The sequence below is a fragment of the Hippichthys cyanospilos genome, chromosome 16 (assembly GCF_059441005.1).
Source record: "Hippichthys cyanospilos isolate Australia breed blue-spotted pipefish chromosome 16, RoL_Hcya_1.0, whole genome shotgun sequence".
Lineage (NCBI taxonomy): Eukaryota > Metazoa > Chordata > Actinopteri > Syngnathiformes > Syngnathidae > Hippichthys > Hippichthys cyanospilos.
In genome coordinates this window covers 12,228,574-12,243,919 of record NC_142384.1, presented here as the reverse complement: position 1 = coordinate 12,243,919, position 15,346 = coordinate 12,228,574, and the positions used below count along the sequence as shown (strand labels likewise).

Genomic DNA, 15,346 nt, shown 5'->3' with positions numbered 1-15,346 from the left:
GTGGCATGTTGATCACTTTTTTTTTTCCTACACCAATTGGGTCATCTCACCCAATGAATTTGAGTACCAGAAAATATGTCCCCAATTGACTGGATTTACTCACTTGGGCTGTAGTAGGGTGAGCACATATTTGGTGACTTTGTTTGCATTTCTATTTCCTGTAGCACATTTTCCATCTCTACTTTGCAGAGAGGGAAATGATGGCCTAGCCCTTGGAGCTGGCTCTGGACAACAGTCTGGTGGACCTGTTGACTCCCTCCACCCGCTGCCTCTTCAGAGCTGCAGGATCCACTGCTGCACTTCTCCTGGAAGAAGGCGGACAACATGAAACTGAGACTGTCATCGCTGACGTCTTGATTCATTTTCTTTTTAATTGCCGCGTCAACTGAAATGAGATCATGCATGACCCTCAAAGTGATTATTAAATTGGAAAGGTGAAAAAAAAATACTCTCGGTTGAAAATAAATCGGGGATTGGAAAAAGGATCTTTAATTACACTTTAATCTTCAGCTCTTTTCATATCAGGTCTTGTCAAACACAGCGGCGATTATTGAAATATTAGATAGTATTTGTTATATTAATGTTACGCATTTTCACAATAAATGTCAGGCGCTCCATTTGTAAGAGTTTCTAATGGAACGACAAATCGACCCCTTGTAGCAAAAACACATTGACTCCAAGTCAAAGCAAAAGTAGTGCTTTTGCAATAAAAAACACAAAAAATCCAAAGTAGCTTGATGTCTGCTTTCATTTCCCTCACTTTTGCACTTTCTTTAATGAGCTGTACTTTGAGAGAAATGTTTGCTGATTGCAGGGCTTATCTTGCTATCCAGTAACAAGTAGTATTACCCAATTAAGGAGGAGAAAGGATGGATGATAAGGGATGGAGATAAATGGGGCTATGAGGGGGAGGTGCCAGGAGGGTGCACATGCACATAAGATAACTCCAAACAAGGAACAGGGTGCAGCCTGAGAGCCACTGGGGATCGTAACTGGGGAGAACCTGACGAAGAGATTTATTTGCGGAAAGGTGTTAAGATGGTGGACGGAGATGAGAGCTATTTCAAGGCGTACTCAAACTAAGCCGTTCCAACCATGCGGGATTTGGGATTTCCTATGCTGGCTTGTACCAACACTTAATTACACAACACTAAATTTGTTTATTTCTATTGGAAGGTAATCATCATTTTATAACTGGTATATATATATATATATATATATATATATATATATATATATATATATATGACATCTGCCCTCATTGGTCGATTGGTCGATTGTCGCGCCGGGAGCCAATAAAGTGTCTTGTAGGAGTGCCATTGAGCTGATTGACATACTGACTGACCAATTGGGTGAGAACACTACTCTTTTTTTTTTTTTTTTTTTTTGTCATTGCAGAGGAAGTTCTCTTAGTCAATCACACACGAGCCGAGGGAAGAGACCGCCAAGGAGAAAAAAAAAAAGGTTGAGGGGCCCTCCTACTTTTTGAAATAAATTGGATTTTCAAGTGTAAGCTCTTCTTAATCATATTTGGTCAGCTACTTGCTTAACTAAGTTAGACGTTAACACGCCTACTCATGGGGCAAGTGCGGCTCACCGTGATCCCGAATTCGCACAGCCAAAACATGGAAACGAGAAGGAATAACAGTACGATTACTGTGTAAGTTTCATCAAGCTTGCATATATCAGAGCACTAAGTAGTTATCAGTGGAAAGACAAGATTCCTTGCTTAGACTTGACTATGCCCTTAAGGCCAAGCGAGTTCGACAAGCGATAAAAATAAGCATATACTCTAGAAGCTAAGGTTTACAGTTCACAAGAGAGCGGAGCGCAGCCATTAGACACTCCTAATGGTCATTTGTTATTGCCTTCTGGAATGACTACAGAAATGAACCAGTAGGCTCTGGCGTGATGTTAGTGTTTATCTTCATGCGGAAGCGGGACATGCAGCAAATACAAATGAACGATTGGAGGAATTTCATGATAGCTGTTTTTGGAGCTCACCGTATGTTCAGAATGTAGTCGAAGGCCATTTTTGACAAGTCATACGTGATATATGACAGTAAATAGTAGTGACAAGTACAGAGGTCTAAAATGATCCAAAATGTCATGGCGAATTAAGATCAAGGCCAACAGAGGGGCGTGACTAATCCCTAAATAATTCATTATTTGATTAAGAAGTGTATGATGTTTCACAATGGTGAGACTTGATAACTTCTAAATGGATGTAATTCGATAATGTAATGATGTCAGCAATTATTTTATGCTACTAATGAATCGGTTGCTAAGTAGCAGAACAATTGTTAATGATGAGCTATTTCGGACGAGCTCATCAAGTCATTTGACTACCTGACGTTTTTCTCGTAAGTAGTATGCACATAAATGCATTGGCACCTTTATTATCCATCATCTAGGCCAGGGTTTCTCAATCTTTTTTCAATGATGAAATCGGTGTAAAATATTTTTTTTCCAGTCTATATTTTTTATCCAGTCTATTGAAATTAAAAAAAACTTCTTGAAATAGAGTGATGTGCCATCAATGCCTGATATATAAAACTTGTGGGGCACATTTGCAGTGGGCCTGTCCAGGTATATATTATTCAGGAATTCCAGAAGATAGATTGCGTAACATCTGCTGGACAATTGCATCATCAACGACAATGTTCATCTGTATAAACCTTAACAGAAAAAAAAGGCAGACAGTACTTTGCAAAAGGAGTCACTGTAACAAAATTAAACTTCCTTCATTGTTCCAATTTCTTTGCTCTTAATTTGAAAACAAACAATTTCAGTCACTGCGATAAAAACATGTCTGTTTGACAATATTTCTATTTCTGGCCTTTAAGTTTGGCTTTCCTTTTAACCTTTGTTGACTATGAGCACAGCGCACTAAATCGGCGAGTTTATCTAAAGAGCGTTGTGCAATTAACCCAAAGTGGTTGCTGAAGATTAAAGCACATATTAAAGAGCCCGCCTCGATTACAAGAAGAGATTCGTAGCTTCTGTAATGATACAGAACATACAAGATGAGTGCTGGATGTTTGCCTTGCATATTTTATACCTCATTAAAGTGTTTGCTGCTCTCACCTCACTTCTCTCACCACCAACCTTGCTCTCCCGCACAAGCAGCTGGTAGGCCGTGTGCTCATCCAGGCTGAGGTCATCGGGGAGGGCGGGAGAGGAAGACTTGTCTGAGAGTTGCTCTGATTTCAGCGAAGCCTGCTCGATCTCCGCCATCCTGATCTGGTGTAAGGAAGTCACCTCAGTTATTGATGATCCCAGGCAGTTCACGAGACTTGAGCAGATTGAACAATTAACCTCGGTTGCTACAGACCCATTACGCCGCACATACGGTAAATTTGCACTCACACACGCACACTCGCAACAGTATACAAACAGAAGCCGATGCGACACTCATTATAGTTACGACACCACCAAGCTTGGATGCACCTCAGCAGCTGTTGGCAATATTATTGTCTCGTGTGTTCTGAGCGGAACTCGATAGGAAATCATAAAGCTAAGCGCTGTAATACAACTGTCTTGCCATGATGCTTTCTGCACAGCCGCTGCATGTTACACAGTATTTTGCCATGGATTATAAATGCTTAGGGAAACTACAGTTAAGACATTCATAAAAAAATATCTCTATCTATCTATCTATCTATCTATCTACACAAATATATAAAGACACATACATATACCTTAGTTCTAATCTGAGATAGTTTTACAGTATTGAAAAAAATACATTTCAAACTAAGTTTAAGGCTTACTTGCTGCATTTTTAAAATCACAACAACAAAAGTAGCTGTTTATTTAACAGTTAAACACTCCTCAAATCAAATGAAAACCTTCTTTCATGTGAAAAAAATGTACATTGTTTGGACTAGGACCAAGAATAATCCGTTTTTCATTCTGCAAATGCAAAATGAATAAAATATCACAGAGCTAACTGGAACTTCAAGAATACCTATAAAACACACTATTTCTTAGAAAACATTGTATTCCAATTACCTCTTTCGTTTTTGTGTGTTTTTTTTTTTTTTTTTTTTTTACACGTGTATGGCAATTACAACTATCAAGATATTACAATATTGCCTCCTGGTATAGAGTTAAAAATGTTTAAGAATGGAAAACAACACCAGTTTTACATAATTTTTCATATAAAATGTGTTCAGAAATTCCAACAGCTTGGAAGTCAACCTATTATGGAAGAAATTGTTTGACTGGCTGCTCCATTCGATTAAAATACCTAACATTTGTTAATTACCCTGCATAAAACATGGGCAATAAAGACAATATTAAAAGACTTTTTGACCACATGAGCTGCATACACTCATGCATCTGCATGATAGATGTCACATTCTCTTACCTGTAAAATGCTACTTTTTAGTCCCTTTCCCGTCATTTATTCACCTCGAAAACCATTTTCAAAGCATCTTGTGAAATGAATGTTGCCTTTCTTAGGACTGCCTTCCATAAATAACCCCCCCAGGTTTACGACGCCTCTCATAGGGAACGAATGAGAGCAAACGCTTTCAGTTCATCATTCAACAGCCCCCCTGCAGACTGAAAAGTAGTCAGCCTCACCCTGGGGATGATCCCATGTCCTCATTAGGCAGAACCCTGATGGATATTGTGTCCCAAAGCACCTTTGTTGTGTCCCCCGTAAAGACAAAAACAAAAAGGTGCACATATCTCTAGGCGATGATGGACGCTGTCTGAGGAACACCCACCTTCTCGCACACAGACACACCGACAAAGGTTAATACAGCAGAGATAGATGGAGCAGAGGGAGGAAGAAATATGGAGAGGAGTGGCGTGGGGGCAGATTGATGGTTTGACAGCATCTGCAGACAGGTAGAAAACAGCACTGACAGGTGAGGAGGTGTTGAGGCCAGTTATTGCTTCTTCTGAGCTGGCCCGCTGCACTTTGTCACAGTGATGGACAACAGTGGCACAAGACAAACACCTTGGCAAGTTTATCTGCTATGTGCAACCTGCTGACAACAAAACAACCGGCAAGTAGTAGGAGAGAGTTGCGCACATGCATGTTAGGGGGAGGTTACATGCTGTGGGCCCCATTCATCTACATGTCTGCTTGTGTGGAAAGGGGAGATCGCAAAATGCACTGAAATCAACTATCGGAGGGACATGTTTGCGTGGACATGCTTTCTTAGGTTTGCAAACACTTTCCAGTCACGACGCTTAATGAGATCAATGAAGCCCGAAGTGTGTAACGCACTATGCTCAAATGCTCTTTACTATGGGTGTAGTTAGGTGAGACCGTTTTACCAGTTGGCCAGGAATGTAATCTTCAAACTCATGGTTGTGTACGGGGACGTGCAGTCAGGGGAGGCGGGGGAGGGGGAGCCTCACCTGCATCACCGGTAGTGGAAAATAAACAATGCTTAACCCTTCTGTTATGCATGGGCCCTTGTCGCTTACAGAGCGTCCGGGAAAAATTCACAGCACTTTTTCCATATTATTATTATTTTTTTTATCTTACAGCTACATTCCAAAATGTTTAGAATTAATCTCTTACCTTAAAATTCACAACACCCAGCTATGACAAGCTCTGGTTTTTTTTTTTAATTTTTGAATTTATAAAAAAATAAAATACTGAGAAATTACATTTACATAAGTATTCATGCAAAAATGATTACAAATCCAATGGAAGACCAGGTTTAAAGGTTGAAAAACACAAGGCAATTTCCATTATATTTTAATTGATTTTAAATAAAAAAGTAATTCAATAATATGACATGTTTTTTTTTCACGTAATAACGTTACATTTTTCAAAGTGGTCAATTTAAGGTCGGGAAGATTAAGATCAATTTGACCCACAGCATAACAGTTGGGTTAAATGCATTTCTTTTTTTTGGAATTCTCTGGACTGTGTTTTACATCGATTTTCTTTTTTGTTTCCAATAATATCAATGATATCGTACTAAAAAATGCGTATTTCCTGTCCTGTATTTCCTGGGGCAGCGAACAGGCTTCACCTCACTTCAAATTGCACAAATCACTACCAACTAATTTAGTGAGGCTCATATTTGGCATATATATTTGACATTTTTAACACGTACTCTATTTTTTTCCTCATCCTACTAATGTATCATATGCAATATTTGTAAGCTACATAAGTATATTTTGTGGCTGCAGAAAATACATAAAAGTAAAAGTTGAGGCAGACTGACAGAACGCCGACTTATTACTAGACAAGCCTATAGGTAAGTGCCGGAATTTTCCAGAAGCCCCCAAATGCCTCATAACAATTGCCTCATGGATTGTTTTATCCTTAAAACATTTCAAATTTTTTTTTTTTTTTTCCAACTGCCTGGACTACCTATGGAAACAGGATCCTCCCCCATTGCACATTTTGACCCCAAAAGGGAAGCCAGCGGCTCCGCTTCTGCGCATGTGCTGCATTTGTGCACGTGTTAACGTCACATGAGGGTGGTACCTCTTGCGGGTGGCCCCTGCAGTCTTTACAGATGGGAAGAGGGGAGGAGTAATGGTGGAAGACAGAACCAGAGAGATTGTCGATCATCAGCATCTCCCCTTCTAATGTATCCTTGATCAGGAGAGATACGCTGTCCAACCACTGGCTCTCCTGGAACACACAACACACACACGCACATATACACGCACACACATGCGTACACGCACGGGACACACACGCACATACGGGACGCGGGCCAGCAGACCAAAATTGCACGCAGGCACAAAGGTGTGCACATGCCGACATGCGAGGACAAAGAACACGCAGGGAAATGCAAAGACAGCCGTCAGGGTCCGAAAAAACGCATGACAAAAACTCAACAAACTCACTGACATCAAGTGTAATTCATTAAAAAAAAATTCTCTCCAGAGGAACATACGAGAGCTTTTTCCGCACACACATCATCCACAAGAAATCTTTGGTACGAATTCCGCAACAGGAGCACTTTAAACCCTCGTTAGCCAGTTAACACCTTTTTATTATTAAAGTGTGGGGAACGGCACAGTTACATTATATCGCTTCATTTAGTTTGTGCGACACCTCGGTGGAACGATTTGAAATTCAAGCAAATGTTTGTACCCTTAGCATTATTAGTACATAACCCTTGTGCGGTAGTTTGTCCAATTCTTTGAAAAAGACACCAGGCAGCTGAAATTTCACCCAGATACTGACAACATGTCAAATTTCAACATGGCGCAACCATTTAGTCGATCACACGAGCAGCAGTATGCAATCCCTTGGCTAAAATACCGTGAGAATGATGCGGAATAAAATGAACCAAAAATGGTCAAAATACTGCACTGTGTGTGTATGATTAGAGGACCTGGGAAATCTTAAAAAAAATAAAATAAATAAAAAGTCTATGGTATTGAATAAGTTAAATCAAATTATGCAACGGTGCTTCCTTTTGCATTTTCTCACACATCCCCGCACACACACACCACGCAGACATTTGCAAGCGAGTCCATTCTGTGTAGGTGGCAAGATAGAAAGATAATGTTTGATTGACTGCGCTGGCCTATGCGCTGGCCTCTATTAATAACTGTATTACTGGACAACAATAGGGCCCGTCTGCTGGGAGTTGAAGTTGAGAGACGGAGGGAGAGAGAAAGGCAGAGAGAGGGCTGAAATTAATTACAACCTCTATCTGACTGTCACTGCCTGAGCTATTATCTCTCCTCTCCTATTCCCTTTACCCTTTCTCACCGTATGAATGTGTGTGTGTCTTTGTTGACCTGTTATCTATCAATAGTGTTTCACTGCAGCCAAAAGTTTACTGTGTTACCTAGCCAGGAAAAAACAAAAATTGCCTCCCGAACTCAGCTCGACTCAGATCAAATCAATCAAGCCAATCTTATAAAACGGCGAGATTGACGAGATTAACAAATACAGCATGCTTAAATCTAAACTGATAGGATTGAGGTGCGACGTACCAATCCGACTGCTTGGAGGAGATCAAGGCGACAGTTTAAGGTGCAGTTTGAATGTAATAAAAACTACAAGCGACAGCAGGCTTGTAAAGAACGGCTGCCCCCGAAGAGATTAGAGTAAACGCTGAAATATTTGCCGTTTTATCGGAACTGAAGCGCATTTACATACATCAGAAACAACCTTGTGAAGCAGGTCGATTCACAGGAATTGGTATCGGTGGTCTCAGAACGGATATTTTTCCAGCCCATGAAGAAAAAACAATTAAGTGTTATTTGTGAATAAATACTTCATTTAACTGTTAGCTCCAAATCCTTACTCTTAAGATGTTTGGTTTAAACAAGAGTTGTTGTATGTCTCAGCTGTCACAGAAAACGGCAGTCAGGTGAGATATTGTATCCAGGGCTCACTGCAAGGGATTTGGGGCCCCAAGTCAATATCACCATAAAGTAGCTTTGAGACTTTTTCTACAATCAATCTTCATTGTACTGGGTAGATCTTCTGTTACAAATCTATATTGGCCAAGCTTCCACAATAGATAATGTACATGCAAACAGCAATATACTGCATGTGAGGTTGCTGAGAGGGTGGACAATGATGGGGTGGACGATTTGGGATGATTTGGGCATTTAATGAGCATTCGGTAGATCAACATTTAATGACATAATTCAATTATCGTTTAAAAATTATACTTGAATTGTCTGGAAGGTGATACCGACATCCAATTACACAAGGTGAAAATTTTGAAATTACTACCGGTAGTTAAATGTTTCTTTTATAACTATTCACAATTTCTGTCTCTCCTGAAGTCGAAATGATTGTTGTAATGTAACCACAACGATGAAGCAGTTAGCCCCCTAAAACAGGGTAGGGGTTAATTTCAGGGACATATGCAAAATCTTTAATGCTGTTTTTTAAAGTTTAACAAATACTAGTTGTGGGTAGTTAAACTTTCAATAGGTAAATATAGACACATTCCTTGAATATTCCCATCTTTGAAGAATTCAGTTGGAGAGTAGTTTTATTTGTCCAATGTGCGGTGTTTGGTAATGTCATTGGTCAGATGTGACGAGACTGGGTTGATGTACAGGCTGCTTGAAGCTACAGTAACTAAACAATTAACCGCCAAAATCTAAAAGCCTTAGTGTTCACAACGCGGAAAAAAAGCAGCATCTTACATTTCGGAAATTTCGGAAGAAAATGCTGCATGTGGGAGATGCAGAAGTCATAACAACCAATGCAAAATTTGTACAAAATGGATGAAAGAGATTTTCGAGGCTATACGATATATGTGCAAAAGATTGACCAATTATAATTGCAAGTCAGAGTTGTATTATTCAATTACATTTGTTGATGTGTAATTCTGACACGAATGTGACTGTCAAATTGAGCAAAGCCGCACTTCGGAAAACGCCAACTCATTCAAAGCCAAATAATTTGATTTGACGGGTTGATCGGCACCCTTGAGGTTCCACTGTAGCTTCTCTGCTCCCTAATCTTATCTGCTATCCCCTTTCTGGATGCAAAATTGATCAAAGCAGTTTCTTTCTTCTCTGCAGTCAGCCACTTTGCAATTTTTCTTCAATATTTTGACTTCACAATATGTGAATTTGCAGCACTGACATGCCCACTAGCTCATTTGCGCCTTACTTCACTAAACACACACAGGCTCATACACAAACACACAAAAACCCAGGGACCAAATAATATTACAGATCCCCAAATGTAAATCACTCAAGGGATGGCTAGCGAGAAGCGTGTTTTCCCCGGTCGGCAATATGTTCCTCTATCAGCCAACGCTGAGCTAAAAACGGCTCTATGTGTCTGCGTACGTCTGTGAAGCGGAGGTGAAAGGCAGCCGATGAGTCATCTTAATGTGTGTTGATATCATTAGTTACTCATAGAATGAATGAAATGCGTCACAGTGCGCGTAAAAGTGTGTGTGTGTGTGTTATGTTTAGCCGAGTGATTGTAACTGCTGCACTTTGCACTGTCTTTTCATGGTAACAACGAGAGGTTAACTGCAGCTTCTTTTTTTCCATTTTGAGACACAAGCAATAAATTAACCCGCATTCATGGTATGCATGTCTGACTCGGGTGACCTCTGGTAACCCAGATCGCTATGAACCTTAGCCAACTTGATGCTGATGGCAAGGGAGGTGATGGTGGTGAAACTCGTATTTATGTACAAGATATTCGTATAAATCTAGGAATACATCTCTCCTCAATAAATCAAGGACCCCAAAGCATAACCTGTCTGAAGTTGTCTACAACAAGCCCTGAAAGCTTTAATAAAAATTTGATTTTACAAGAGAAAAAAAATGTGAATTGTAAAAACAGAGAACAACCATAAAACATGGCTGTCAATTTGATGACTAAAAAAGGGCAAGGAGTCTCTTGTCTGCATCAATCAAATCAGAAGTCACAATTTTGTTTTGTTTTCTCAGTATGATGCATTAGAGCACTGATACACTGAGAATACACAAGTAGGGATTTCTTCATTTTATTTTTATTGTAAATCTTATTGCCTTTCACATCAGGGGCCTCTTCACAAAGTCACATTTTCAAAACTTTATTCCATCTTTCCTTCACTTTTATTGCATGTCATCTGGTCAAGGAGAGATTAAAAGGTGTATCCTTTACAAGAGCAAACAAATTTGCCTGCACTTTTTCTAATTGACATCGCAAGATGGCGAGTATTGCTCACATAAATCCGTCTTGCAGACTGTATCTGCAATACGATTTGTTGTTAACATGAAATATGTATAAAAAAGTCCCTACCATGTAAAGTGGCTGTACAGCAATTAAAAAAAGATATAGATACGAACTATTGTTTGTGTGCAGCATTCCCTGAAAATATAGATTTCCCATAACAAATTATGAAAATATATTTGATTACATGATTGAAAACTTGCAAATAAATATGAACTCATTCACTGCCAGCTATTTTCAGAACTTCCTCAAGCCTAATCTTGGGGGGAAAAAGTAAATCCAGAGGCCTCTTGACTGGGCAGCGTCAAGGCTGAAAAGCAAATAATTATAAATACAGGTACCAGATTAAGAGATTAATGCTTTCTGTATGCTAATTAGATTCATTATTATGCATCGGGCTCCTTGTCTTTGAGTTGTTGGAGGTTCAAAAATAAAGGTCAATCACAGCCTGAAGTGAACACTGAAGGCAGGGAGATATGATTCTTTGTAAGAAGGAGCTTGCTTACCAGAAGCAGCTCAAGTTTGGCCTACCACATAAATGTAAAGCACCCGGCAGCAACCGCTGCCACAGCTGACAAGAGCAACAAAGACGTTAATGTAGTGAGCTATAGCAACGCTCTTTGCTAAAAAAAAAAAAAAACTCAGCACCCCGTGTTTGAGCAAGTCTCTGACAAACTGGATGGATGAGGTGGTGCAGGAAACTATTGGTTGCAGCCAGCACTTGGGACTTGTCACAAAAACAGCATAATGAATGGTTACAACAGCAAGTGGATGAGGGGTTTTTGTTCATCTATTTTTAAGTGAGATCAGAAAGAGATGATCTAGATCAAGTAATAACGAATCTTAATTATTCTCTCGATTTCATGAAGATCCCAACAATATAAGGCTTTTGGAACGGTACATTAAAAAGTGATGTGGACTATAATAGTGGAAATTGGGCTAACCGCTGAAAGGATTACGCCCTTAGCCCTAACTCTTTATTTAAAAGTGAAAGTTCGATTCACGGCAACTCCAAAATGTATTTTTCAGGTACGTTTTCATTTTCTTTTTTCAGACTGACTCGTGACATTTTAAGAAGCAAACACACACTCGCACACCCACACAGAAAAAGACTCACTTCGTGCGCTGGCGAATACAACGGCCGGTTGGAGTCAGCGGCGTTGTACGGCACCGTTGATGTGCGAGTCCGCCCTCCCGCTCCTTTGTCTCTCCGCCCTCCGCCCTCAGCGCCAGGGAGCGATCCGGCGGCGACCGCGCCTTTCTCCACCCCTCCGCCGCCGCAACCGGGTGCGCCCATGCAACAGAGGGTGCCCTGGGCCAGCTCCAGCTCAATTTCTGCATCCATCTCCGCCTCCTCTTGGGCCTCCTTGTTGGAGTCGTCCAGGTGCTTCATCAGCACGGCCACCACCACATTGATGAGCACGAACTGGGCGGTGAGCACGAAGGAGACAAAGTACATGGGCGAGATAAACTGAAGGCTGGGATTGCAGGCGTAGTCCACGTCAGTGGCGTGATCTGGTGGACATTCCCGCAATGTGTCCTAGATGCAATAAAAACAGAGAGGGAGATGAACATCAGTGGACATATTGGAGAAAACAAAACAGTCTGCATGAGACACCCTACTCCGGGATGCGACTGATAATATATTTTTTATTTTTTTTTTAGGTCAATTACAATATTTAGCAGAACTAAAATTCCGATTCATCAGGTGATTAACTCATTCAATCCCAAAGACATATTTCAATTGTAATTCCATTAATTATTATATTATTTTTTTATTTTGTATTTATTTATGTATCTTAATTTTCCAATTTTCTTCAAGTGTTTGGCTAAAGGAGAGTCGAAAAAAAGAGTTGTAATCCACTCCTGCCGTCATTGGCCGATGTTGCGCCGGGAGCCTATCGCGTGTCTTGTAGGAGTGCCCATGAGGTGATTGACTGATTGCCTTGCCAGTGCAGACTTTGCCTCACACGCGAGCGAGCACGCATGGCGGAACAAAATAGAGGACAAAATAGAGCAATTGGAAGAGGTGGCAAAGAGTTCTGTTGTGTAAACTCTATTTTCCTGTTATCATGTTTGGTCATCTACGGGTTCCACTCTAAGTCAACCTTGGAAGAGCGCCCGTTGCATGTTCGTTTATGCTCAAGTCTTCTGTTTGGCATGCAGGAAACATTCACATTGCGTCTCTATGCAAAATAGCTTTGTTTATTTTGTTTTTGTTTTTGTTTTTTTTAATTAAAAAAATACGCCTAACCCTGATGGCGCAAAAAATGAACCGTAAAGTGGCAAGAGAACAATGTTTCTCACACACGCCGTGTCCACAGACGACCCCTTTTTTTAAAAATCTTATTTGGGCTGACATTTACTGACTGGGCTCCTTCCCACAAGAGCATTATTTTTCCATCTTATTTCTCTGTTACTCTCCGCTTTCCCATGTCAGACATTGGCCACTTGTTGTATTTTCCACACAGCTCCGTTCTGCTCATCATGTTCAGAGATTTATATCAGACGGGAGGACAGGTTGATGGCAGAGCCTCATCCACACCCGCTGCACCGCCATAACAATTTTTTCTCAACTGTGTAGCCTAGGTGTACATTGGGAAAGCGGATAGCTGCAGGAGGTGTGCGTTCAAGGGTAATTTGTGTTTGGTGTGCTTGCGCAATGAGCCGCAGTCACTTCCCTACGCATCAGAGCTTGAATTTTTTGCAGCCCTTCACCGAGCCAGCACATTTCTCCTCCGTCGGAAGTCATGATTGAGACAAAGGATAGTTTGTCTTTTATCTCTCTAGGGGCATCTTGTCAGTGCTCGGTTGAAACATTTGAGTTAAATGCTTTCAGACTCCATTTGGTATTGAAAAAGTGAGCGTGCAGAAAATGGAACGCACCTTCATAATGCCGTTCCAGTTGTCGCCCGTCGAGACTTGAAACAAAGTCAGGAAGGCCATGCCAAAGTTCTCAAAGGTAGCGTGACGACTCATGCCCTCGCACGGGTAGTCTTGATTGCAAACTAAGGATGAGAAGGGCGGATGCGGGGAAAGGGGGAGGAATTCAGGCGGAAAGCAGAAGAGATTATTAAAACGGAGGGGGGAAATGCAGTTTGATGTCACAAGAGATCATTTTGAGAAATTCGGGACGCCGTTCTTAGTAAGACATCGCCTCCCTTTAAAACTGCAACATCACAGCTGCTAAGCTGCCTTGAAGTCATTTTTTTTGATTAATAGCAAGGAAACCTGTTGCCCTATTTGTCCTTGAGCTTGAATCCCAAAATAGTCTAAAACATGACCTTAAGAAAGACACATTTCTTCCTGCACCGTGGGAATTTAACAAGATGACGAGTGAATCTTCTAGTAGCCGTGTGGCATCTAAGGACACTACTTGGTTCAGAACACTGAAGAGTGGGATGATTCCCTGTTGGCTAAGTGTGGGAGAACTAATGAAAAGAATTTAAGGATGGAGAGGAAATATGTTGCTTTTAACGTGATTCAATGAGATTTTAGACGCACCAGCTGGATTCGCTTTAACGCATGCTTGAAGACTGCTCGAGCCATATTTTTTTGGAGCAATTAGATCAAGGAAAAAGCTCTTCCATTTATATGTGGTATGCAAAGAGTTCACTTTAAATGCAGCTTAACAGAAACTTTTACACCCTCTTCTGTTATAAATCCAAGTTAGTCAACTGAACTGACAGACTGAAATACAGTATTTTATCATATATTTCTTTTTATTTGTTTTTAAAAGCCATTGCAAACAGCCAGCAGGTTTTGGTTAAGGAATTGAAACAAATACAATATATTGTATTCCATTTCATATGTAAAATATCCTGATCCCATTTCAAAATTACACAAAATAAACACAATAAAACACCATAAACGTGGCGGCACTTTTTTTTTTTTTAATCAAAATCTGTTTTTGAAAAAATGGAAACGGTGACTCACCTAGTTCTCCGAAAAGCTCTACTCCTAAGGCGGCGTAGATGAAAAACAGTAGCATGAAGAGCAGACCCAGGTTACCCACCTAAAAAGAACAAATATCGTCACAGAATTGATCAAATATATGCAGTAATGAAATCTTTTCATATCAGATAGTTTTAAATTACCAAGCAAAAACATGGTGGCAACACTTTCAACAAGCTATTGCTATTATATTTGTATCGTCATTTTATGCAATGTCTTTTACCGACTGATTTAAAATGTTCATATGATGTATAATTTAATCTATTAGTCATTATTATTATTATTGTCATTATTAGAGCAAGGCTCATTGTTTTGGTCTTATATGGTAAATCTTCCCTATTATTTTGTTAGCAAGTCAAAAATGTTCTTACAATAACATGTTCTTTTATTGGGTTTAATATTGCATTTATGGAATATGAATTAAGAAGAGAAACACACCTGTTTTTATTTATTTGAGAGAGTGGCAAATATTTTGCCTTTTGTATAGTGAAAACAAGCAACGTTTTAAGGGCTCAGGAAACAACCAATCACAGGTCATCTGTTTCCTAACTTTGGTCATGTGATTTCAATGTGATGTATTTTCAGTCTAGTACACCTAAGCGACAAAACGGTTGCCCTTAGAGAACAAAAAAAGTTTGATTTTGCTGTTTAATTCATATCACACGAATGCTATATCAACTAATACAATGCTTAGATTTTTCTTTTTTTTTCCAGAAATATGTGACTTGCCCTACTTTGTACAATCTTAAA

The 15,346-nt window shown here is 40.0% G+C and overlaps 1 protein-coding gene across 4 annotated transcripts in view; it reads right to left on the bottom strand.

Moving 5' to 3' along the window:
• LOC148410621 (voltage-dependent T-type calcium channel subunit alpha-1I-like) overlaps positions 1–15,346 on the bottom strand; it is a 72,824-nt gene that overhangs the window by 4,708 nt on the left and 52,770 nt on the right. Inside the window, exons 28-33 of one of the 4 annotated variants that reach the window (XM_088436601.1) lie at positions 14,579–14,657; positions 13,529–13,650; positions 11,760–12,182; positions 6,464–6,613; positions 3,088–3,243; positions 104–305 (exon numbers count right to left, since the gene is read on the bottom strand). In XM_088436601.1, coding sequence (XP_088292727.1) covers positions 104–305; positions 3,088–3,243; positions 6,464–6,613; positions 11,760–12,182; positions 13,529–13,650; positions 14,579–14,657 — 1,132 coding nt within the window. Of the gene's footprint in view, positions 1–103; positions 306–3,087; positions 4,650–6,463; positions 6,614–11,759; positions 12,183–13,528; positions 13,651–14,578; positions 14,658–15,346 lie in introns of those variants that run through there. The other 3 variants (XM_088436599.1, XM_088436600.1, XM_088436602.1) reach the window with 3 other exon arrangements.